This window comes from Haliotis asinina, chromosome 7, assembly GCF_037392515.1.
Source record: "Haliotis asinina isolate JCU_RB_2024 chromosome 7, JCU_Hal_asi_v2, whole genome shotgun sequence".
NCBI lineage: Eukaryota > Metazoa > Mollusca > Gastropoda > Lepetellida > Haliotidae > Haliotis > Haliotis asinina.
In genome coordinates this window covers 36675211-36702885 of record NC_090286.1, presented here as the reverse complement: position 1 = coordinate 36702885, position 27675 = coordinate 36675211, and the positions used below count along the sequence as shown (strand labels likewise).

At 40.5% G+C, this 27675-nt stretch overlaps 1 protein-coding gene and 1 long non-coding RNA gene across 20 annotated transcripts in view; one reads left to right on the top strand and one right to left on the bottom strand.

Annotated features, from left to right (window-relative positions):
* The window catches only part of LOC137290899 (single-stranded DNA-binding protein 3-like), a 99180-nt gene that overhangs the window by 53182 nt on the left and 18323 nt on the right, over nucleotides 1-27675 (top strand). For all 19 annotated transcript variants that reach the window (XM_067822082.1, XM_067822079.1, XM_067822077.1 and 16 more), the window contains 2 exons: nucleotides 7664-7741; nucleotides 11805-11862. In XM_067822082.1, coding sequence (XP_067678183.1) covers nucleotides 7664-7741; nucleotides 11805-11862 — 136 coding nt within the window. The remainder of the gene's footprint in view (nucleotides 1-7663; nucleotides 7742-11804; nucleotides 11863-27675) is intronic.
* Nucleotides 1736-20781, bottom strand: LOC137290902 (uncharacterized). Its single transcript, XR_010957238.1, has 4 exons — nucleotides 18928-20781; nucleotides 18091-18268; nucleotides 16738-17616; nucleotides 1736-2845 (listed from the first exon to the last, which is right to left on the bottom strand). It is a non-coding gene; the product is annotated as an uncharacterized lncRNA (long non-coding RNA).

The window sequence follows — 27675 nt, the reverse complement described above, 5'->3', positions numbered from 1 at the left end:
AGTATTAAGTTCATTTTATTTCACACAGTCCTGAAAGCTCATTCAATGATTCCTACTTTTCCTTAAAATCAATATTGCAAGGCAAAATAGTGCTGATGGTGTTGTACAGTCATAGACATTGACCTTGGGATGTCTCGATAGGTAAATTATGAAGACACTCAGATAAAACCTCAAGAAGGTTTATGATTGCAAGTAAATGTCACCCCAAAAAAGGAATACATTACAAATATTGGAATTAAGAAAAGAAACAAACAAAATCTTTTCTTGGTTAATGAGAATTTGTAAATAACATGTTTAAAATCTTCATAAGTGAACTAAACAATATCTTGTATCTTGGTATTTTAATGTAAAACATTGCTTTCCTTTCATTAATTACCATGGCATAGCTATCAAACAAACTCGCTTGCTAGTAGTAATGGGGGCGGTGGAGTTGCCCAGTGGTATAAGCATTCGCTCTATTATGAAGACTTTTGATTGCCCATAAGGACACAATGTGTGAAGCTCATTTCTTGTGTCCCTTGCTGTGATATTGCTGGAATATTGCGAACAGCAGTGTAAAATCATACTCACTCATGCCAGTAGTGATAGTAATCTGGAAGTTCGTTTATAAACCTTTTACCTCCCATCATGGGATTGGAGGCCATTTTGTTTCTAAGCCATCTATTAAAAAATAAGAGGCCAAACATTGATGAACAGTGCACATGTGCAACCCTGTCAGATGGATTTTCACTAACGCAGAGGCACTGGTGGCTTCCTATCAACCAAAGTGATCTCAAACTCATCTGTTTCCACAAAATTATGAAAGCCTCATAAAAGGATGAAGTAGGCAAGGGAATATTTCATGTTTTGAAATGTCTTCCCAGATATGTCATGACAGCATGTGAGTTGGTTGCTAGACTGCACTCTGAGTCCATGTAGAATGTTAAAACACCATCAAAGTAATAGGTGTAGCCAGTGAAACGTTAAATGGAATGTACAGTTGCTTGCAGCACATAAGTAAAGTATGAACCTACCTGACAGCGGCATCAGCAGGGGGCTTGTGCAATCCATTATCCTCAATGGCGGGGCACGCAACACAAACACGTCACCATAATGAGGAAACATTACAATCAAGTTTCAGAGATGAAGCTGTTCTGCCGACTTGCCACCATTCGTGCTCTCAACATTTACTTGCACAAGTCCCATTCCTTATCCTTATTCACTGGGATTGCATCCTTTCCCAATGGGATCACATCCTTATTCTCTGGGATTGCATCCTTTTCCAATGGGACCACATCCTTATTCTCTGGGATTGCATCCTTTTCCAATGGGACCACATCCTTATTCTCTGGGATTGCATCCTTTTCCAATGGGACCACATCCTTATTCTCTGGGATTGCATCCTTTTCCTTTGGAATTACAGCCTTATTCCTGGGAATTATATCCTTACTCACTTGGATTGCGATCTCAAGGATCACACCCTTATACTCTGGGATCGCATCGAGATCACATCCTTATTCTCTGGGATTATACACACCCTTATACTCTGGGATCGCATCGAGATCACATCCTTATTCTCTGGGATTGTATCCTTACCGCTTGAGATCACATCCTTATTCTCTGGGATTGCATCCCTTTCCATTGAGATTACATCCTTATTCTCTGGGACTGTCCTTTTCCATCGATCACATCATTTTCCAACAGGATAACATCCTTATCCATTGAGATTGGATCCTTCCTTATCCATTATGATCTCTTTCTTATTTATGCTTATTTGTGCTTTTGTTTTTTTTTCAGGAACACATCCTTTCTCCATTAGATATGATCCTTACCCATCAGAACCTTGTCACCCTCTTTTGGCATGTGCATCATCAATATTCCATCATCTTTCAAGATTTTATCCTTTTCCTCAGAAGTCCCACCATTCTCTTTAAACATCACATCCTGATCCATCGAGATCCTGTCATGTTTTGAAAGCTCTCTTATTGAATAAACATCTGTAATTTCTGTTGAATAACCCTTTGCAGTATCCCTCCCTTCAGTCATGGTCTGTCCACATGGGTTTGATGAGATAGGGCTATGTCAGAAGTATTTTAGTGATAGTATTTTCTCTTTGTACACTGCTGTCAAGTGATATCCTAAATTGATATCCTAATCCCAGACTAGGAAGCTTCCTGCACTACAGATATCCTCCAATATGCACATACCAAACCAACAACAGTATAGCTAACTTCTCGGCTACCCGGAATATGAGAACATCTGGAGCTGCCTCATCCCTTGAACCAACACATGCAAGTGCACATACCTGTCACCTGATCACCCTGGCTTTGAGTAAATTGAGAGCTACTTTCTGCGTGTTATCCAACGACCAGATTCTTGTCACTTGATGTGTTCCCTTCAGATCATGGATTTGAGTATATCAAGCTACCTTATCCAACGACTCGTACCTGTCAACTGATCACAGTTTGTTAACCTCTTGATCACCATGAAATTGGCAAAAGTTGGATTGGTGAATCTGCAGCAGCTCTTGGACCAGGCTTCCTGCTTGGTGCACATACTGAGCTCTGAGATGCTTGCTATCAGTTTATCACAGTGTGCTTTTCCACCCTGATTGACATGGAAGTTGATCTGATGCTGATTACAGCCTGTGGAATTGCTGCACTTCATTCTCGGATCATCTGAACAGTTTTCCAGATCTCAGCCCCAGTGAACACTGATTAAAATCCATTTCCAGCAGACCCTGAATCCTTTGAAACCACGTTCCTGTTGATGATGTAGTTCTGTTCACATTACCTGGTCCAGTTGAACCATAAACTTGTAGAGCAATTTGTTGTAGGCTGCGACATCTTGACAGTGGAGTAGTTATCTGAAAGATAAATGATTGCTTTTAACTGGATTGAAAGATACAGAAACCAAGAGAAAAACATTCTCATTAACACTGTTTGTTTGCCTACAATTTCCAACCCTGTCAAGATGGGAAATGTAATGGATTGGCGTTCTTCTGGTTTGGCTGGCTGTTCCTAAAGAAATTCACCAGTTTGTCTTCAAGATTAAGCTTCTGAAAAAGAAACACAAGTTACAGTTCGAGTATTATTTTTACCCGAGTAGATTGAAAGCTGTCAGGGGAGCCAGCAGCATGGGGTAGGAATTCTCATTGCTGTCTGCTCTATCGTCTCATCGTGTATCTTCGTATCTTTCAGGGTCTTTCTGTAATGTTCTGAAAGTCAATAAATGAGTAATAGATACAAGAGAATAAAAGTGTGTACATTCTCCTTCTTGGCACCCTTTCTCATCGTGGACTGAGACACCCATTATAACTAACACGTCTTTCACAAGATGTCTGCCCTCTGATCTCATCACACTACAATCTGAAAATGGCAATAATTTGTTCCTGGCCAGTCTAAATCTCAACAGGATTTATTGTTCTCTATTTATATGTCAAATTGGTGGACTTGTGTTTCCTTAGGGAAGGCCCCACCATAATAAATCTCTTCATTTATACACTTGAGTGCTTTCAATATTCTCTTGAATGAGTGTCCCTCCACATGAGGTGGTGTTGGGTTGCGACCAGGACAGATTGCAATACAGGACATAATAATAGAATCTTAATACCCAAGTGCTACAGTAACCTGTATGTATTCTTACTAGGTATTATACCTCTAGTCCACAAAAATACAATGTTGCACAGACTCTAGAATTTCATCACGAACTTTTGGACAAACTTAAAGATGTAATATCCCAGCCATTGATGTGATTGGATGAAAGTGACTTATCACCCTCTCGTGACTTTCACAGCTGCCTCCACACCTTGAGCATAGAGAAATTATTCCAAAGACATGACTGTCATCCATGATTTATTTTGAATTTGGTGTGAATATTAAGAATACCTTATCAAGTGTTGATAAAACCATGAAAATGCCTGTATGCTGTTATTTCCATAATATCACCTGACACTACATGTGTACCTGCTTATTAAAATGTATTTTGGGTAAGAATCCCTTTTAAATAGAAGGGAGATGAGCTGGCCTGGTGGTTAAAGCGTTGATTCGTCACATCAAAGACCAGGGTTTGATTCCCCACCAGGCAATAAAGTGTTCAGGTTTCCCACTTATTGCTGGAACTAAAAGCAACGCAAAACTATCCTCACTTGTTCACTCACTCACTTTCAACTGTTTAAGAAAGCAACTATTTGCTCTTTCAAACAGGCTGACCAGTCCAACTTATGTCCTTTTCAAAAGTCAGGAAATTTCATTATGTGTTCTCTTGAATCACGGTGAGTTCGTGGTCTTTTGTGACAACTTTACTGTTGCCTTGAGTATCGCAACAGAAGTACTTGACATGCACTGTGTCCCTCCTGTCCTGAGGAGTTGCGAGGTATTCATTATTCGCCCAGCTCATTCATTCCCGATACCGCTCACAGATACCGTTAACAGTCTCACTACCTGTCTTGTGCTTCCTGCCCCACTGGAAGGGGATGATGAGGTTTAAATTGATAAATCTTATCAAAATCTTATCCATCAAGTTATACGACCAGCTGGCATGGCATTGATGGCCACATGTGAAAGTCTTGTGCTCCATCTGAAACGAACAAATGTTGGGATATTGTGTGGGGAAACGGCATCCATAAATAACTCTGTTTAATGGTAAAGTATGCATTACACATCTTTGTGACATACGGCTGTATTTATCAGGATTGCCAAAGTCATTAAATATGTAATAGGTTTCTGCGTCTTGTTGTGCAGGTAATTGAATTTAAATGTTATGTACTTAACACTTGAACCGGACCAGTGATCATCTAATTTCATTGCATACTCGTTAGTCATGTTGCTCATGTTCTGTATTGTTGAGCATGTAGTCTGGAACACAAGTACACAACTCCTATAAATCGTAATTACTTGTTATCACTAGATATTTCCAGGTCTTTATCTCTGATAGATCTAGGCAGTTTTATGCATACTAATATATATTATTTGGGGTATTAAATTAATTTTCCTGAGTAATGATAAACATCTGACAAACTCTTATTTTCAAAATGTTTCTGATTGGATATTATGTTGCATTTCCATAGACGTAATGCCAATTACTTTATGAATAGTTATAATGGCAGCATTAATTGGTGGTGGTGTTTTAAAAGAATCTATTAGCTACATCTAGCTGAAACTTTGCACAGGACTGTTAATACTTGCTATTTTTGCCTGTAATAATTCAAAATGATTAGCTCTTTAGCAGAGCTAGCTACATTTGCAGCCCCACTGAGTGGTTGATTAGCCCAGTGGTTAAGGCATTTGCTTGTCAAGCTGAAGACGTGGGTTTGATTCCCCACATGGGTACAGTGTGTGAAACCCATTGCTACTGTCTGTCGCTGTGATTTTGCTGGAATACTGCTAAAAGTGGTGTAAAACTAAACTCTCTTGGTCATTTAACCCTTCTATGGTGAACACATATCAGGACAAGCACCTGCTGTTGTGAATCAATCAGTGAAATAGACACAAGCACATAAGAGGGGGCCTGTCATTGAGTCTAAGTGTGTTTGTCACAGTTAATGCTGACATTCCAAGCAAATTGATTGGCAGCCTAAGCTTAATAGTTTCAAACTAACACGGGGATTGTGTGATTCAATATGAAATAACATAACATGTTTCTTATAAGTTTCTTACAAGTTTCTTATAACCATATATAGTTATGGTTTCTCGTACATGAAATTTTAAGGGTACTTTATATAACTGAATGTGGCTGTCAGTCCCCAGCTTTTTAGCATTTATCCAACCCAGCATCCATCCCTATCTTCCAACATGCATCCCTAACCATTAACAGCCTTCTGAACCAGTGTCCATCCTCCTTGTCTTCTGAAGCACCCCAACATCCCCTGCACAACCCAATTCTTGCCTTAACCCCAAACTCTCTTCTCACCCCACCCCACCTCACCAAATTGTTCTATCAGATTTCCTTCCACAAAGTCAGCCTCCCATCCATATTCCCTCCCATGATGGCACATACTGATTAATATTCCCCTCCCAGGATATATCTGAACTATACACACTGGTTGTGGTGCTAGATATACTTTGATAATCACGCAACTTGATTATGTAGAAACCAAATCATATATTTTTGCTTTATGAGGCCTTTGGGAATGGGTAATATATCATGGTCAGCCTGGGCTTTTAAGAAGGACCAACCCATAGTTTGAAAATCTAACAAACTAATCTATTTGCATCAGCCTGTTTTAGTTAAAGCGTATATGAATTAGGAGGTAGAAGTTAAGTGCTGCACCAGCGGAGGAGTTGCGTGCATGTTAAGGCATGCACATGGTGGAAGGTTAAATGGAGTTCAAGTAACATATACTAGCTTGATTATCTTCACTTAAATCTGAAATGATGGATTCTTACAACTTGTCTGCTATCCAAAGAATTTCATCTGATAAGCCTTGTTGCAAATTGACGAGCTGTTCACCATAAATACATCCAGTTGATGGATATTCGCATAGATCTAAGTATATTGCCTCGAGCTGTACAGCCCCTGACTAATACATCACAGGATATTGACATCACTGTGTTTAGTGAAAATTCAATTTTCTACAAGATTAAACGAGTCTTGACTGCACAGTACAGGTTTAATTTCCTCATGTATATTAAAAGGCATTCAAAACGGCTCTGCAGAATGAATCCTCTTCGATTTTGTTTAGAATGGGCAGGTGCAGGGAATATCCTAACTTCAAACAAAAGATTTATGTTGAGCTTTTCATATACAGACACATGCCTGCTCAAAGATGTCTTCATAGCATAAATTAAACTTTTATTAAAGAATAGTGAGTTTCACCCCTTTGCCATGACAGGATCTGCTGATCTTTATGATCCTTTGTTTTACCTTTACCCTTTACATTTGTGTATGTGTTTAAGTTAGAAGTGATCTGCTTCTCTGATTGAGTGTTGTAGGCCAAGATTTCAATATATAGTCAGTGTGAATCACATTTCTCAAGTATGTGATTCTTAAGTCTGTATGTGTACTTTGCATGTCACACATGCCTGTCATCTATAAATTTGGTGATTTGGGATGGGTGTGGCGTGGTATTTTCCAATTTCTTTTTACCTCAGGTATTTTTTCATAATGAACTGAAGTTAGTTGTTAGGATACATTCTGACATTATTGACTATAGCAGTAAGAGGAGGAGACTTTGACTATGACCGAGATCCAGTGCCTGACATATCAACACAAGCATGAACACAATAGGCAGTTGTTACACAACTAGTATCAGATTCATGATACCAGTTTATAAAAAGAAGTCAGTCTGAGACAGCAAACTAATGGAAAACACTGGGACAGGGATAGCATTTAGAAAACTAAAGTACATGCAAATATTTTCATGGATGTTTGATCATTTGATCAAAAATAACCCCACACACACACCAAAAAAAAAAAAAACCACCCCAAAAAACTCAGGTGTAGTTTCTTGTTGAAGAAGAGTAAATAATATCAGGCCATGTTGGTGATAAGTATTGTATGTCATATGTTTCTGTTAATTGTTACCTCTTTTTCACCTGTTTGACTGTTGTCTGTGTCCCTGTCCGTTGTATTTCAGACCACTCATCGGTTGCTCAGAGAGTGTTCTGTGTTGTTTCAGCCTTAATGTCCCCACCCTGTATATACCAAGTGTTACCCAAGATAACATGGTTTTGTCTGTTTTCAGCCCTATATGTCCCCACGCTATCCAGGTGGACCCCGGGGTCCAGGGGTCCGGATGCCTAACCAAGTTGAGTTTAACACAGTAAGTACATATTCAACAAATATCACTAAATTCATCAATTCTACCTTGCTGCACAAACAAATGAATAGATTAGTTCTATGGGTATGCATCTGTTCAGCAAGTTTGGCTGTAGATATGGCCATTGCCATATATATATATCATATATCCTTATGTCAAACATGTAACACATGAAATAACATGATGTGGAAAATAATATTAGAGTATATGGAAACAGTTATTGACTGCATTTGTAATGAAAAACATGAAGAAAAGAGATGAAATGAGATTGTGTCAAATTCTTAGATATAAGCCATCTGATACACTAAAGCAAGGCACGTTTGTCTTGAATGGACCAGCGCTACCAGTCTGGACTATCTGGTAGACAAATTCCAGAATTGTGTCAATGAATAACTTTATCAATTACGACACCAGGTGTTAGCGAAAAGTACCAGCTGTAGATGGACCAATATATATAAATAATTCATTTAGTATAATGCAACATCACCTAATTCTCTGAATATTCCAGTAAGCTGTTTTAGCCCTCGGACGTAAACATATACTTGCATAAAAGTTTCACTGATCCTTCTTAAAGTAAAATTGAAATGGTGATTAGAGAAGTATTGCGAGGCTCAAGTAACCCAGGTTTACACTCTACCCATGCAAATGGTTTGGGACAAAATACATAACAATTTTCTTTGATAAATTGACGTAGATATTCATGAATAACAGCATGGATGTTTCATTACATGGGCGGGCTCCTGTGTGCTAGTACCCAGTGAAATGTCCTAGTAATGCAACAGTGTTACTGTACTTCCCACTGAAAAGTTATTGAAAACCATCCCAATGGGTAGTGTAAAATATTACTTCCTTCCATCTGATGTCAGGACATTATGTTCATGGAATATGTTTGTATAATTCATCTACTATCTTACCAGACAATAAGTGAAGAGATATAACAGCAACTCGCTCGCCCATGCATTGATATTTCCCAAAGAGCCATTCCAAACTAACACAGAGTTTATGGCTGGAGATCATTGACTCTTGCAGTTTAATCTGAAGCATGAAGATATTGAACTAGTCAGCAGCGAAGTGAATTGATCATTGAGCCAATTTTGATGATGAATAAGTATAACTGGCAAGCCATTACAATGTCTGGAGTACCTTGTATTGATGTTATACATAGTTACTCACATGGGTTCCAATAACAAAAACAATTACCTTGTCCACCATGGCCTCATGTGATGAGTACATCCTGAGATGGGCCCTCAGACTCGTGACTAGCTGGTGTAACGTCACTGTGATAACTAGAGTAATAGTCAGTGGCCTGCGAGGGCTGATCCGGAGGGAGTCGTAGCTCGGCAGTCAAACATCAGTTCTACTTCTGTGTTGCCAAGATAAAAGGGAACTTGTCTTGATCACAAAGCCTGTGATGTGAAAACATTTCCCTAAGTGGAGTTGTTTGAGTGGCATGTGTGGAGGGGGAGCACTACTGAGCTGTCTGCTTGTTGCGGGGCCACTTCCCATGGCACAAAGTGAAACCAATGTCATCCTGTAACTAGATCCCACCAAAAGTAATTGGATTTTTTAGCCCCAGAGCAGGCTGTGTTACCGAAACCCCCCTGACAATGACAACACTTTGCAATTCAGTAAACTGGGTTATCCAACTTGTGGACATCTTTGCTGAATGAGAAACATGGCCACCCATTGCTATTTACAGATTAGGCATCGAGTCAACTTTTATTGGCATCGAGTTGATCAAGCTTCATTGGACAGACCCGAGTTAATCCCTCTTGTATCCAAGTATGCATTTTGGCAGTCTGTGTAGGGTTAAACTTTGCCCTCAATACAATGAGATCTCAGAGAAAAATTAATCACATTGTAATTATTCTGACCACATTAGGAGTCTATTAAGTTGGTATGTTCCTCCTGTATAAACAGTTGCCATGGGTACTGCAGCTGCTGAGCTGTAATTACGATAGCTCCTCGTCAAGGTAATTAAGGAACTAATGAGAATGAAATAACTGCAGAAAAAGAGCGCGAGTAAAAAATCAAAGACAGATTGTATGTGATTAGATTAGCCCAGACTGGCACAGTACAGTCTGTTCCAGACGCAGGCCAGCCCCATACATCAAAGTATAGCTACCAAATGAAATAAGTCTGTTTTCAAATTCACCGTTAATCAAATGAGATAAAATTGAATTCCGCTTGCATGGTGTGTCTGAGGCGATCCCATCCTCTGTGATCTCTGATTTCAAATTCCTGCTTCATCCATCCAAGGAAGAAATCCCAACTATCAAAATGTATTCACAAGAAAAACCTCCATCCATGTTTGTTTCACTATTCCTTCCAGAAGGAAATCTCGCCTCTTCATCCTCTAGCAACAATCAGTCTGCTTGCTCGGCTGCTACAGAACGTCATTAAAACTATAAAACATACCCCCATCTACTAGTTGTCTTCTAATCACCATCAATGTGAACAGCCAATCGGATTACCTTTTCATAAGCCAATCAGTGCTGGCGTAATAAATCAATTGTACATCCTGCCAATCAGAGAGAGCCTTAGCAACAGCTGTTGGTTTGACAACAACTGATGAGAAAAGCTACACTTCAAAGAAGGATATTCATCACACAAAATGAAAGTAGTGCATTCCCATCAATAAACTTTATAATGTCCAATGATATCAGGCCTACTCAATATCTCATAGGAACAATGTTTAGTGTAGAAATGAATTTCCTTCTGGACAAATTAGATTTCTCATTATTTGCAGACAGACTATTGCACTGATGTAATGGGGTGTTATTAGCGTTATTTGATACGTCTGAACATACAATAAATATTTAATGATGAATAAAAAGTACGTGGTACAGGGAAGTAGTGTGTTAGAGGTGAGGTTTGCTCTATGAACCTCTGTCCAGATGTGTATTTACCTTGGGAGATTTTCAGCTATTCCACAATGAAATACTTACAATGAATGCAAAGTGACAGGTGAAAACACATGAAACCACCAGAGATGGTATTCAAGCCAAATTTGCTGTAAAGCTTCTGTTAAGTTATTTGGAAAGTACCATCAAAGGGCCCCTTTGCTTTCACAGGGGAGAAGAAAATGAAATATGCATGTATTTTTAAAACCAGATAAGTGGAAGTGACCTGTATCAAATTACTCTGAAGTGAAGAGTTTAAGAATGCTCCAGATCCACAGTGAAGTACACCTTGATAATTTCAGCCCCCCGATGAAGTACACACTGTAGATCCTAAAGCACCTAGATGAAATTCACTAGATTCTTCGGCGTCAAGATAAATAACACTTTAGATACTACAGCATCTAGATACAGTACGCTGTAGATACGTCATCCCCTCACAGTAGATACTTCAGCACCTAGATGAAACATATTACATTCTTCGGCGTCTAGATAAATAGCACTTCAAATACTACAGTATCTAGATATAGTACACTGTAGATACCTCAACTTAAGATAAATGTAGATACCTCAGCTTAAGATGAATTGCACTGCAAATACTTCAGCATCTAGATGAAGTACACTGTTGATGCTTCAGCATCTAGATGAAGTACACTCTGTAGATACTTCAGCAGCTAGATAAATACACTCTAGATTTGTCAGCGTCTAGATGAATACATGTGCTAGCTGCTTCAGCATCTAGATGAAGTACACTGTTGATACTTCAGCACTTAGATGAAATTCATTCTCAATCTTCAGCACCCAGATGAAATACTCACTGTAGATACTTCAGCACTTAGATGAAATTCATTCTCAATCTTCAGCACCCAGATGAAATACTCACTGTAGATACTTCAGCCCTTAGATGAAACACATTGTATTGCCTTTAGCACCTAGATGATGTACTGTCTAGAAACTGCTGTATATTAAAGAATCACAAAGTTACATGGCTAAAATGGTGAGAGAGGTCTTGAACCCCAACTCAGAAGTATGATCTGGTTAAGTCAATAGACCATACCCTGCAATATCCCTAGTTTGATTACTGACCCAAATAAGATTTATTGTCAAGTGTCAAATTATCATGATGTTAGAGACTAGAAAACTGTACATGTGAAATCTCCTTGCAGCCTCCCGGCAGTGCTGCAGGACAGATGCCTATGCCCAACAGCATGGAACCAAGGCCGGGTAAGTCCAAACTCCTCACATCACTTTCTGGTGTTATGCATACAGTAATGAATACTGTTGTGACACAAACCATCCATATTCCTCCCAAGGCACATGAGCTGGAGCACCAGTGTGATTAATTAGCAGACATTTGAGCTATATTCATAAGAAATGTTCCCATAGTGATCCATCTCGGGCAGTGAGGATGAATTATTCACATATTTGATAACCTGGGAAATTGGATATAACGATGGCCCAAACACTGACACTGATGGTCATCCATGTTTCCTGTCCAACAATAGAGATGCCGAAGTAAGATCTGATGAAACAGTCGACGAGTGTTACTGACCGATCACATGGAGAAAGTCGGAGCTGACTTGACATGGTTTACCTGTCACAGCTGATCTGCAGATCGATGACTGAAAATTGGTTTGGTTTGTGCCGAACTGATGCAATGAATAAACATATGCCGAAGTGAAATTTTCTAAGAAGAGGGCTTTTGTTTTACTTGAATCTGTCACATGATATGGGTATGATTAGTTTGTCAACTGATCAGTTTTCAATTAACACTCATGAAGACATGACTGAATGTACACAGGATATTGATGAAGTGACACTCCACTGGTAGCTAGGATGTGGTGCTGCGTGAGGCAAACAGCTGACAACAGCACGGCTTGGTGGTGGGACATGAAGGGTTGCAATGCTGGGTGTAAAACAAGGAAATGCTGAGTTGAGTGTTAAGTGACATGCCCAGTCAGATCCTCCAGTGATGATGCATGACAGCCTTTGAGTGGGAGTACAATTGTTGGATGATGGTCATTGTTTGGAAGGGCACCCCACGGAACGGAAGTTCCGACAAGAGATGACTTTTGATGGTATAATTGAGAGGGGACACACATGGAGGGTGTGTTGGGACTATAGATGGTATGTTTTAGAGGGAGACACCCAAGGAGGATGTGTTGGGACTATAGATGGTATGTTTTAGAGGGGGGACACCCAAAGAGGGTGTGTTGGGACTAGAGATGACTACAGATGGTATGTTTTAGAGGGGGGACACCCAAAGAGGGTGTGTTGGGACTAGAGATAACTAGCAGATGATGCTGCCAAGGAGGTTAGGGAGACTCTCACTGATGTGGAGTTTAAACAGATGACAAACTTGAAAGAGTCAAATTAGCTACATAATGTGTATCCAAGGCTTCTTCTATCGATGAAATGGATGCCTTTTGCACAGTAATCCTTGTACATTACCCTTGTAGCATCCCCCACTGTTGCCTCATCCAGTTATTCTGAGAACATACTTGCTTCTTGCATAAAGTTGTTACAGTGAATTCTATTAAGTTTGAGTAACTTCTCATTTTCCGTTTCAACAACATGTGGCAGCCATATTGTTTCTGGGAGCCGGAGGATTGGCCTTGCATCTTCAGGCTGCCATGTTGTAGTTTTGGAACTACTTTAACATCATCCCATTCTTCAGCTTCTTATCACATAGCATGCTAATACAGAAATGTATCAGTTGTGTTTGACTCCTCGAATAATTGCTCAGTGAACAGGTCACTAGGTTCAGGAAATAGCTCTGAGTGGCTTTCTTACGTCTGCAGATAAACTTCTGTCTTTTCTACTTCTGTTTGCAAAATTTCATTTACGCTGAAATGTGGTGTTTCAAATTAAACCGTGTAGACTAAATCTCCTTTTAAACATGCAGTAAATTACATGGACAGCTCTGGTGGAGATTGTAGCGCCCCAGGCCCATGACGTTAATGTTCTCGTGGAGAAAGCACTGAAACTTCCTCTCTTGCCATTAGATGGCAGCCCACAGATCTCCCCTTATCAAAAGCTTTTGTTGTCTCGTCACTGAGGTATCACAGGGTATTAATCCATTTGATCATGTCATTTATTTGATAATAGTATAACCAAACACGTAATAAACAGCAGTCATTGGCCCTTGACTCAGATCGAGTCAGGCTGTAATGGCAGCTGCTCCTTCAGGCCAACCACACACAAGAAAACTGATTATTTGGTTTTGTAGATTATTCTTTGGTGTCTGTTGAAAATTGGAAAAAGATCAATGAATGCTTTGCATGGGAATTACAGTTTATACATGCACTGACAAAGGGTTCTGAGACGTTATTTGTAGTGATGTATTATGGACATTAATGACAGACAGGTATGTGGGTTACACCTTTCCTTTACTGGTGTCAGACATGAGCCTTCTTGAATATTGGCTTGCGTCTTCTTGAATGTTGGCTTTAGACTCGTTGAATATTGGCTTGAGACTCCCCAATAAGAGACTTCCTTGAAGTGTATTGTGATTGCAAAAAAGTAATCCAGCAGTACTCACGAAGACTTCAGTGATTAAGGCACTTGCATGCAGGACTAATTGATGCTGCCGTTATTACTGCCGCAGCTTCTTTTGATGGCCGGGAGTGTGATACACTTGGCTGGATTTTACGAGGAAGTAATTTTACTTATGTTCCTTTTGAGCATTCTGGACTTGAATCCCCATTGCCTGGTAATAGCATTCTTCTCCACTGACATGCTACCTGGTGCAAAGAGTTTGCTGTGGGCTGTCCGCACCATCTTTAACAGTGCAGGTCAATTCCTTGAGCCCCTTTCAAGATAGCAAGATAACTCCGTGTCACCGCTCAGCTGTTCACTGTATCTCCTAGATTTACAGTTTGCACCTGGGTATGAAATTAATCTAGGACAAACCTGTACCTAATGTTCTGACTCTATCTTGACAACTGATTCATCACAAAGAGAAGATAGTCTGGTCTCCACAGTCTCGGCCTGTGCAGTAATCTGGTTAAGCAGCGTTTCCAGATATTGCCAGCTGGGGATCTCAGAGGATTTGGTCTGACTGCAGGTCACTTGTGTCATAGCTATGTCTCTTGACAGTGAAATGTATCACTAGTTGGGACTGTGGGCATAGAATTACCTGACAAACTAGAGGTAGTGAGCCGAGAATTGCCTGACAAGTTTGGGGCAGTGGGCAGAGAATTGCCTAACAACCTAGGGACAGGGCACAGAGAATTGCTTGACAAGTTTGGGCAGAGAACTGCTTGACACTTGACAAGTCTGGGCAATGGACAGTGAAAGTGCACAGATAGATGGGGCTTGACAAGTGCGGGCTGTGGGCAGTGAAAAACACAACAACATGGGGCTGTGGGCAGAGAATTGTTTGACAAGTTGGGGCAATTGGTAGTGAAGCTCACAACAAGTATGGGCTATGGGCTATGGGCTGTGGGCAGGGAAGTGCACAACAGGATTGGGCTGCAGACAGAATTCCTTGACAAGTTTGGGCAGTGGGCAGGAAAGTGCACAGTAAGTTTGGACTGTAGGCTTTGAAGTTCCTGACTAATACGAGCTGTAGATTTCAAAACTATCATGCTGTTTGTTTCATGGCCCGAGTCAAGGTAATCAACAGTGAATGCTGCTGTTGCGTCAGTTCCATTTTGGGACTGTCCAGTGTGACGCTGTCCTGTCTGTTTGAGTGCTTCACCACCACCAAGCAATTACATGTCATGAAAAGTACAGAACTCTAATCATAGCATCATGTCACTAACATGCCATTTCTTCAGCTTACATTGCAGATTGATCCAAATATGAAAACATTTTTAACCTAGAGGCATTTTTCTCTGATGTTCGACTAAATGAGGGTACACTCTGCACGTAATGTGTAAATTGACAGGCTATTTTACCTAAGTACACAGAGAAGTGTTAAAGTGGCTATGCTATGTAGGTAAATGGGAGGTCTTTGAGTAAGCATGAAGGCCTGTCTGATGTGATGGAGGAGAGCCATCAGCCGACTTGGTCCCCCATGTAGCCCTGCTGACACCAGTAGAGCCCCTGACCACCAAGAGGTATTGGCATGTCTGTCATTGAAACATAGATGATACATAGCAAACAAATGCCACCCAGTAACTGTGGCTTCACAACTAGGTATAGATGCATTAGCTTTCCGTATCAACCAGACACAACACTGTTACCATTGATAACTCTCCTATTAAACACTGGAACTGATATGTATAGATGCATTAGCTTTCCGTATCAACCAGACACAACACTGTTACCATAGATAACTATCTTATTAAACACTGGAACTGGTATAACGAAAGGTGAACATTGCAGGGACTTTCTCAGTTTTTGGACAGATATCTGATGAGACCTCCTCCAATTTGACAGACTTGGCAAGAAGACTGATCTCCATTTTTTTAATGCTGTCATACATGAGCCAAAATGACATAAGTAGTTTCACTCTGGCAGACACAACATCTTAACGAACATTATGCACTGGAGTATGGCATGCGCAGGTGGGAAGGGTCATTCTTGAAGAAGTGGCCTTGCTGATGAATCATTAGTTAAGTGAGAAAATAGTAAACTCTGGTCTGGCCTAGAGCTGGGTGAGTTAGTAGATATTCATCAGACATGATGTAGATTTAAGCCACAAAATGAACCAACAAAAAATGATGTGTTGACATAGTTAATGAAGATAAATAGGAAGTAACTGGCGACATATGTCTCCATTGCATGGCCTACAGACAACAGATAGGGCCAGATCACATCAGATAGAGTTGTCAGTCATACTTTAGGCCAGGTTGTTGGCTGTAGTCTAAGTCAAATTGGCCAACAAGTAGTAAAGGTGATATTTTGATCTTTGGCCAGTACACCTGCAACATCCATGTTATCAGGTCTGTCAGTACCTGAGATGGTATATTGTAAGCTACCTATTTGTGGAATGTGAAGTACTGTAAACTACCTGTTAATGGAATGATGATTCTTTGGTGACCTTTTGCAAGGGTAAGAAGATAAGAATATATCAAGTATCTGTTTATGTACATCAGTCTATCATGTTTGCTTCATGTTTTCTTCCAATCAAGATGTGAGAAAGATATTTACCTTTCAAAGTGGCTGATTTCTTGCACTGCAGTGGACTCAGTCTTCTCTCCATGTCCAGTATAGGTATATATCCATTATTGGCTCACATAGCTTTGTCCATATCCGATACAGGTAGATCACATCACCATCGCTGATACAGGTAAATCCCCATCACTAATTACAGGTAAATCAACATCCCTTATGCAGGTAAATCAACATCACTTATGCAGGTAAATCACAATTGATGCCAGTAAATCACCATCACTGATACAGGTAAATCACCATCACTGATACAGGTAAATCACCAACTAGTACACATATGGTGGTCCTCATTTGACATGAAATTTATCCCTTGGAAACAGAGCTTCACATTTTTCTTTGAAACAAGTGATCCACATCACTTCTGATTCATCACAATTTTCACCTTCACATGAAACAGATATTGAGCCTTCCAAAAACCAGGTATGGGCACTCTGAAAGTGACCACCACACCAGCATCACCATGTGCATCCCACGTCTCCGCTCTGCTCACTCTGGCTGAATGTCCAGAATGATGACTTTACCACCCCCAGATGTCAGCATGTCTGAAGCCCATATCATGCCTTGTAATTTCATCAACTGATGACAATTCCAGTGTTTGTGTAGAAGCACCCTGCCTTCTCCTAGTCCTCAGGGATAACTTGATTTGCCTTTGATCTCCTGCTGATTGTGCCTTAAGAAAGCTCCTCACACACACACAGAGGATCAAACAAACACATTTCTGTCCAGGTTCTGGCGTGTGTATCACCCAGTGTCTTAGTAGCTCCTGCACACACAAGTGATTGATAAATACATCCGTCTTGCCAGCTAGTGGCAAGTGCAGCACCCAGAGCCCGGTATCGTGACGGCCATATTTAGCACCTGAAATTAATTCCCTCATTTATGACAGGGTCATGTTTGGTGTAACCGATTACAGTAGATCTCTTGTTGCCTTCCTGCCACTTATCTAAGGTATCCAATATTCTATACCAATAAAGCCTCCTTGATTATTTTGACTAGGTTGGGTTAGATGAGACCATCTATTGGTAAGACGTTGAATAGTGGACAGTGTGCTGGATATAAGATAAATCAGTGACCACGAGCTTGTGTGAAATTGAGTAATTAGTGCTTGCATGCATGGGCAGAACAGAGGCAGATTACACTGTAGACTGTCATCGATCAATCCGTATCTTCTACCAACTAATGAACACAACAAGAGAGACATTTGTGCTGTGATACTAATACTATCCTAGACTGACTGACATATCATTTACGTGCTATCATTAAATGAGCCCAATCCGTTATCAGCAATTATAGCAATCGGTTACTGTACCTGTCGTAATCTGGCAGCCTCACCTGATATTCCCTGCCTCAATCAGATGGCCATGTATCCTGACTGATTCCGTCCATCAGTGTACAGGGGAATAAATTGAACGCCTCAGGTCCTTGTCTGTTAACTCGTGTTCCTTTTTTTTTATTTTTTTATTTTTGTTCTTTAGCCCTTGGTATAGAGTTGTTTGGCTGCCAGGCATGCCTAGTTAAGTGGTAAATGGAAACTGATTAATATCAATATTATTCTTTGGCATATGTCGTCTGTACTGTTTGGTGGAAACCAGAAGTGCCATGTATTCATGCTTCTCTTCTGTGTCAGGCTTCAGGTGACAGGGTAATGATATAATTACAGAAACACTGGATGATGAATCACCCGCTAGTGTATGGAAACTAGTCAGGGAGGAAATGCCAGGATTGTTGGTCATTGTGGATGTATAACTTAGCTGGAGAAGGCAAATGTGGTGCAGATATGCTATCCATATGCCCCGTAACAAAAAGTGGCAATTGAAAGCTTTTGTGCCACATACTGGGGTCAAAGCAGGGTTAGTCTGTCATTACTGCGTAGCAAATAGAAAATGGTTTACTCAGTAAATATTCCTCGGAAATTGCATTGCAAAAACTCTATTAACACAAATGTAAAATGATGTAACGAAATGTGGCCAGTACGACTCGTCTGTCAGCATTTGTATATGAAAGCAGGGGGTGTGCATTAGAACCATTATTTTGTCAAGGGCTAAAATTGCTCTACAAATTGAGTAGATGTCACTTGGTAATTATAGCCAATAATGCTCTTCCAGTTGTTGTGGGTAGTGGTGTTACACAATTTTAATGTGACAATGAAACAAGTCTGTCTACACTTACCACACAGCAGCCAGGAAAATGTGTAATCCGTATCATCATAGAAGACCTTATATTCCATTAGTGATCTTCCAGTCTGTGTAATTACTCCATTGGGCAGATTGCAATCACATTACAGGGTCTCACCAGTTAGTGTCTGGAACACAAGTAGATGGATGTGTGTACACTCACCTAGATGGATGTATATACAGTGTTATACCTCAGTCACCAGCCAATACTCTCCAGGCAGATACGAGTTTGTATTCCCTCCTAGCTAGATACAAGTGTGCATTTCCCTTTTGATAGAGACAAGCCTATTCCTCGTGAGATAAAAGCGTGTTTTCCTGTGTGAGCCAGCCACACAATGGCCGTGTATTACATTCCCTGAAGTAAATGCAGTGCCTGGATCATCTCTAAGTGCCTGTGTTGGCTTCACCAGTCACGTTTAGTTTATATTGTCACCCTATCATGTCTCTGCTGGCTAAAGCATGCTGAGATCTTTGCCTGTCTGACTCCAGCACAGCCTGATTTATAATACCACGCATGCAACCAAATCATGTTTGTAGGTTTGATTTATCTGAGGGACCTGGCTAATCTGTCCAGTGTTTACACCTCGCTAAGCAAGAATCGCTCGGGGGTTTTATGCAGTGTGATTAGGTTCACCAGCTGGAAAAAAATCTTGTCAGATTTGAAGGAAACACATTATATGAAGCATTGTATTGTTTGACTTGTGTCACCGATATGAAAGACCCCTGAAGGGGAGGTAACTCCAATTATTAGCTTTGCACGATCCTCCATTATCCTGTCTGTCACAGCCATCTGAAACTGATCTTGACAGTATCACATGATCATGCATAAGATGTTGCGCAAACACTTGAATTAATAGAATCACAATTTTTATTTGTCATGGGCATTAAGCAAAGGACACTCGTGATTGGACAAAAGAAAAGGTTTCTAGTTGGGATCGAATGTGGTGTTTCAGTTTACAGTGAAAAGTTTCAAGTGACTGAGATTGGACATGATAACTCAAAATTAACCTAATTGGAACATGGCTTCTCTGTGTTTCCGCACACACGCGCACATATGACACTTCAGAATAGCAAGGGTTTTGTTGATTGCCTTGTAATGCCTGTTTCATGGAGGTACTCAGACTGTAGGTAAGACAAGAAAATGAAAACACCTGGACAAGACTTTTTCAAAGATACAACTTCTGATGGTGTACAGGTTGTGTGATTGGTGTTCTAGGAGTTGGATCTAGCACCAAAAACAGGACCTCTGTCTCCCACAATTACCTTGAGCCCTCTATAAACATGGAATCTGAGAATTGGCAAATGTCTCCTGCTGACCATTAATGTAGCACTGATTGATCCGTCGAGGTACATATGTCGTTGTGGATGTGCGACTGATTGATTTGGCAAAGTACATGTGTTGTTGTGGAGGTTCACTCGCAGCTGGGTAATAATTACCGTCTGCTTTTTCTACGCTGGTGATTATCATGTCTATGTTTGAAGTACAATCAGCCTCCCAGCCCACCCTCTTCCATCTTACTCCTGCCCCGCCCTGTTCCATATCCGCCCTGGCCAGGCAGCTTGAATTATGTCTCAAACAACAGATGTGGTAATTGTGGAAAATTCGGTAGCAGTTGGCAGCTAATGTCTCTACTGTGATTCATCTTAAAGATTAAATCCAAATTTCAGGAAGAACATACCTTTGATGAAGCCGAGTTGTGACAGTTGACTTTTGTACCTCTCTTGAATAACATCCCTGGTTGAGTCTTGTAGAATCCAAGCTAAGATATTTGGGGAGCCATGAAACCTCGGTTTGTCCTGTCTAGATGTTGGAAATGCTTTTGATCAGGACTTGGATTACTTCTGTAGGCTATGAGACCATAGAGGAACACACTCAGCAGATCAAGTAGCCCACAATAGACCATTAACATTCAACATTGGCTAGATAAACATTTTCTTGTGCGACAATGCAGAAGGGCTGTAAATGCATTAATGTGTTCTCAGCCACAGAGGGTTGCTGGGTTAGGCAGTGCAGTGGAGATATTTCATGTTGAACATTCAAGAGCACTTCACAGATACAAAAATACCTATTCATAAACCTGAAAGCTGAAAGTTAAAGTAGAAACTTGTCATGTTCAATAAATGGACTGTTTTGTAGCACTTGAAGCAATGTCTGCTTATGTGAGGACAAAATGTTATTTTTCCTGGCAAGGGAGAAATCAATTCTCCTCTCTCTTTTTTTTGTACCCTTGATCCTTTTCATGAATACAGTAAATGGATACAGCCTGCTAGAAAACTAACAATACTATAAACTTGGGCAGTATAATGCCTGTCTAGTAAAGTCAGAGTCATATTGATTACGGTTGTGTAAATCAGTTTCGTTGTACACAACCAGGCATCAACACAGTCACAACAAAGTGAAGACTGTTTCATTGAAGTCTACTGTTTGTCAATCTATGTAGCGTAACTAAGCGACACTGTCAGAATTCATGGAAATTTATCTGACCGTGATCCTTTAATTCACATCCCAGAAGACACACACATTTATAGATTTTGAAATTTACCAGGAACAGTTCAAGTGAGGTTAGTTTGTAATCAGAGACATAGTTTGTCTTTCAGGCTGTGTGGCTGGTATTACTCAATGTACATAACAAACAAATTGACTGAGGTGGTCAAGTCTAGCATTGGCATCTATGACGTACCTGTAAGTCTTGGGGTATGGGGGACATTAGACTCTTGTATCCTAGTATTTGTGACTGAATGAACCAGTGTCAGCCCAGTCAAGTCTTCAACTGCCCCCTGACGCTAGTTGTTCATGTCTCCAGCAAATCAAGGGCATGTCCAGCCTGCCTTGTTCTTTCATACCTACAAAAAGCCAGTTGTCCATGACACTGATTCCTGCAAGTGCTTCTATATGCCTGTCCTGTCTTCAGCTCAAACCAACTAATTCCTCCACCTGAAAGTGTCCAATAGAGACTAAAGCATCCGCTTACAGCCAGTTGTTAGGTAGCATTAGCTCTTGTCTCAAGGTGGCCACTCTTTCCAACCTGCTCTCTGTACTCTGCCCTTGAATGTGACTGACCATAATCCCAGGGTTATCCTTAACGGGGTTGTTTAATCTCTCCCTGGCCAAGAGAGGACTGGTCCGAACAGTGCTGGATACAACTGAAGACAGCTTTCATACTGACGCCTCTGACAAACGCTTTCAAATTTATCTGCTAATGCATGGAGTAATGGAGCAGTTTGAGAATGTATAGAGATGTCTTACCCTTTTATCTGGTAATGTTATAAATCTTTTATGGATTCCTTGCTAAGCGATAGGCATGCTCGAGGGATAGAGTCCCCTGCTCAACCCTGAGACAGCAAGGCTTTTCATCACAGTTTAGACCAGTCTTACTTTGAAGAAGGCCTTTGAAATATAACTCTGGTAGAAGTAATTTCCCTATGACGTATTATTCACGAGTGTTAGATTCTGTTTGAAGAGAAAAAGGGCTTCTCTCCTGGCAAGTGGAAGCACAAATTAAAGAAAGCTTGATTCATTCTATTATCTGCAGGAAGACATTCGCATAGAACAAACACTTATTAGATTCCATGTGATTGATGGCCCCCAAGCACGTCCATATTGGGAAATTAATGTGTAGGGGAAAGAGACGCTGATTTCTATTGCCCTACTGCATGGCACGACATAATTATGTCAGCTTGGACTGCAAATCAGCTATGTTGTCAAACATGGGATTCGCTCGTATATTTAAACACAAAAGACAATTTTAGGATTTATATTGCGTTAAGGTCCGTGGTCCGCTGATAAGACATGATTAGGTGAAACAGGTTTTGTCAAAATGGCCCAAGGAAAGAGCATGACTGACAATGAGTTGGTTACATCAATTGAAGGGATGGCTTGATGGCTTAAACAGGCAAGCAAACTCAACTTAAAGAAGCAATTATCAGAGTTTCTTTTATAAACATAATCTGGTGTGGATGTATTTTGTTTCAATCAGAAATTGTGCTGTATTTCCTGAAGCAGAAATTTCAATAAGGTTTAATTTTAGCTGCACTGTAGGGAGAATTAACATAAGCTAGTTGCTGGCAGTCTTTGAAGTACCATCACAAAGATAATTTCTTTCATAGTTGTGATTAGCTTCCGCTGTTGAGAACCAGTGCACTTAAAAGCTTTTCTTTTATCAATATTTTTGCATTTGGCCTTGCATGTGAAGTTGTAATTTCCTCTGAAGCCTCATAATTTTCCTGATTTTATCAATTCCAAATCTAATTGGATTTTCTAGAAGGGTAGCGACATGTTTATCCCATGGAACAAGTTAGGCTAATATTTCTGTGCAAGCTAAACCATCAAAGAGAGAACAGAGAACTATAGCACTAAACTCAATATGTTATTATAAGCTTTATGTTACTGTCTGTCATAACCCAGCACTGAGGAGCTCCCGTGTGTGTTGCCTGTCTACCTATCTTAACACACTGCTGCGGAGTTTCTGTAAGCTCCATTTGTGAAATAAGACACTGCTGCGGAGTTTCTGTAAAACCTGTAAGGGGAAAACAAGGCATAGAATTTTACATGCACAGTGTGAAATGATACCTGAGCAATGGTAACATGATTGCTGTTCCAAGGACAACATTTCATTGGGAAATAAGAAAGTAGTATATTTGAAACTGGAATGTATTTAAATTGTTTTTGTTGCGGAATGTGAAGTAAATAGGTCTCATGCACTCAAATACTGATCTTGTGTTTTATCAGAGATTTTTTACCAATATGCTGGGAGTAAATTCTACATCCATGCTGAACCTTGCCACCTGCTGTTAAATCTGACATATCAAATATCTACTGATTGGATATTGTTACATGACACCTAATGAAAAAAACTTATGCCTGACTGCTATCATGACAGATCGGGGTACATCTCTGGTGTAATGGGAAATAGTGATGAAAGTCCCCTTCCACGTTTCCCAATCTTCTCAATACAGGAAAAAAAGAAACAGAAAAGTTATTGACACAAGAATCAGTTGAAAACAGGACAGAAACTTCAAATCAATGTCTTCTAATGGATTTCAGTGAGAAAATAAGCACCAGACATGCATCTGTGAAGATTTGGCAAGGTGGTTTCGATATAATGAAACTGAACATACACATGAAAATACACACACATGCACAAACCTGTAAACATACCTGCACTGTGAGCCTGTCCATGTCTTCTTTGTGCAACACGTGTTGGTACCACCGATCACCTTGTGATTTAGTGGAATGAAGAGAACAGCAAGTCCAGAATGCATTCATGTTTATCCTACGTATAGCATGCCTTGCTTCAGACTGATGCCTATCTCAGCATACGTCTTTGTTGTGTTTCTTCACAATAGCACACAAAACATGCAGGCTTTGATGGTTGTGAAGCAGAGCTTCTTGCTCAAGCCTGTGATCACAGTAGCTTGGATCCTCTTGCACTGACTTTCTACATTCTCAACATTGCTCACAACAACTGCCTCTCCACAGGGCTGCTATTTCACAGATAAGTAGTTGAAAGGATGATAGCCTTCACAGGACTCTTCACCAATATTTTTACCGTCTTATCACCAAATCTGTGGAAATATTGCTAACTTTCGTCTGTGTAGGGTTCCATCGCTCTTCTTGACAAGCACATACTTAATTTCCGATGTTGCAGAAAATGCTATCAGCTTCAATACCTTTAAAGTATGGGAGAAGATAGCCGTCCGACTGCATGGTGCTGTGTTAAGAGTAGAGTATGGTATATAACTTGCTCATCCAACCTCTGTACCAGATGCTCCGACGTTGACAAATCCCCACTTAAACATTTCTACTCTCTCATATCTCTGGAGTTTTTATTGATTAATAAATTGCATTCTTTGATGTAGTGGATAGACTGTCATTTCAGAACAGAATCTGAAATGGGAAATGCAGCTCAGCTTTTAAATATGCCTCCTGTTCATTACATCAAGTTGAGCACTGTAATGACTCTCATCTAATCTCAGACTCCACAAAAATCTGCTCTTGAAGGATGGTTAGATTTATTATCAGCTGCTTACTGCAAGCTCTGTACAGTCCCTAACACACTCAACTAAATGCCTTGGCAGTCGTCAATGCAAAAATCCAGATGGAAAATTTCTGCTGTGTATGTCCGTTCATTTGATCACATCATCTGCCCTTTTGAACAAAGCTGGACTTCTTGCTTATCGCCTCAAACACGACTTTCATTTTAAATCAGGATATTAACTTTTTCATGCCTCAACCTAAGGCCTCTTTCTATTAACTTGGCCAGCTTCAAACAGCGCTTTCATCAAGGCCTCTAACATGTCAGGCAACTGAGGGAATGGACCTGGTGTATTACGTAGCAGCACAAGCTTCCACTTATACGCATGTATTTCCAGGATGCTTACCTTGAAAGACTACTTCTTGTGAAACTGCCCGCAAAGAAAATCGTTTTTTCAGACTCTCCAATCACGGCTGACAATAGTCTATAGTGGGTCCCCCAGTGGTGCAAATACCGGTATTCAAACCTTTAGAAACCTAATAACGTCAGGTGATGAATGTCCTAAATAAGTTTTGATGGAGTGGGTGAATGTGTCACGAATTGATTGGGTCTTTTATTGGGAAACCTTTTAACAGCGCTCATGGTGGTTACATCATTGTCCAGTGGGGGCAGTGATATGATTGGGGGTTGCCCCAGAATGAGGCTTCTCAGTGACCAACCTTGTCCAGTTTTACTGGCATGTGACGGTATGGTCACACGTTCACCAGTATATTTCAATCATTTACTCTGCTTGTTAATTCAGTCAGACACCCAGATGTCATCTTGAATCATGAGGGTCAGCCACCCTCATGGACCCCTCTGTGGAAACAGCATGTTGAACTGCCACCTACATCAAAGTATCAAGCCCGTCTGTATACTCCTACAGGAAGAAATCCCCTTTAACTGCATTAAACTTGTTCAGCTTTCCCCTAGACACAGCACTGTCAACTTGCATCAGTAATCTGTTTTAACACAGGAACCTCCTACACCTCTAAAGCTTTTGCCTGAATCACTTCACATTGGCCCTTGTTTTGTTGGAATTCCACTATAACACCATAAAGCATAGGTCTACCATCACCCACACAAGCTTATCCCTGGACGCCCATCTCTGTTCGACTTCCCATCTCCACCTACCTTTCCCAACTGTCATCATACGTCGCCTCTGTTCGCATCTGCTAGTCAGGTGTCCTTGGGTATTCTCTCAGATCCATCTTGTCCTCCCTTCCAGCCCTTTGTAGTATCACTGATCACATTTCAGAACAAATTAAATTAGTGTTTCTGAAGAAGACAGTTGAGGACCATAGCAGCTGAGGTCATTACCACACCGGGCCTAGTCTGATACACAGTGTATGCATAATGATGTGCTCAGGAAATTACTTTCTTTCAAGCTCCCTCGGTCTGTGAGACAGGTGACTGTGCCAGTCATAATCACGATGGCAGGGTTTTTCTGGTTCGTGTAGTTTCCATGCTGAGCGACATGACACCAGCTGAAGTAATTATGGCAGCGTGTATCTCTTTGATAACATTAACTCCATCATACAATGTTTCTTATCCACTTTGATCCTGCAATCGACTTGTTCCTTCTTGAGCAGACGGACTCGGCTAGCATGCACGCATCTACAAACTCCCCCGTCTTTAGCAGCACCGTTTACCTCTACCAGCGCACCACTGTAACACAACTGCACTTCTTTACACCAAAGAAATTTAAACACCATTAGGAAGGCCTCTGATGTTTTTGATGTGTGTTTGAAAACTAATGAGTTGTCTACAGGGAAAAGATGTGCGTTTGATTGGGGAAAAGATCTTGAGGAAGGGGAGTAATGGTTGGATGTGTCGAGAATGATGTATTACAGTGAAATGATCACTAAAGCCTGCTCATCTCATGTGTATCCAGTAGAGCCAGGATAGGATCACACACACTCTGCTTAACTGGTTCAACTAAACCAAGGGAGGGCAGCTAATGAAATGTTACAGGCAAATTGCTTTGCAGCTATGTAGAGTTCAGTAGAGTGTTGATGTCTAGAGACAAATTTATGATTCCACTGAAGTTAAAATCTGTCCTTGTTTCAAATACGAATATGTTTGTTTAATCAACTTAAAAGAAGAAAAAAAAAAGATTTATTAGGAAAAGGTGACAACTTACCTGTGTTAAAGAGCCTGAATGAAATCCTGGACTTGTGTTTGTACAGTCATGGCAACATGTGTATCAAGGGACACTGTCTCATACCACTATGGCATACCACTATCCACTGACAGAATGTCCTTTCACACTTATCTATGTGTGATAAAGGAGGATATCTTCTACCAACATCCATTTGATAAAGAACAGTATGCCGCAATATCCATGTCTGTTGGGAAACAGCACCCTACAGTGCACTATCGATATGGTAGAAACATTGTCTCATACCACTATCCATGTGTGACAAGGAAGAATATCTTCTACCACCATCCATGTGATAAATCACACTATACACGATCCATGTGTATTAGCAAACAGCACTGTCCACTACACTATTGTGTGAAATGGAACAATGTGCAACACTATCCATGTAGACTGGCAAGCATCGTTGTACTGTACACTATCCATGTGTGATGAGGAACAGTATACTACACTATCCATAAGTATTGGTAAACAGCATCGTACACTACAGCTTTCTTGTGTGATAAGGAACAGCAGAGCTGACTGCTGCTGAAGAAAACACATCATGTGAATGCTAACAAATACACCG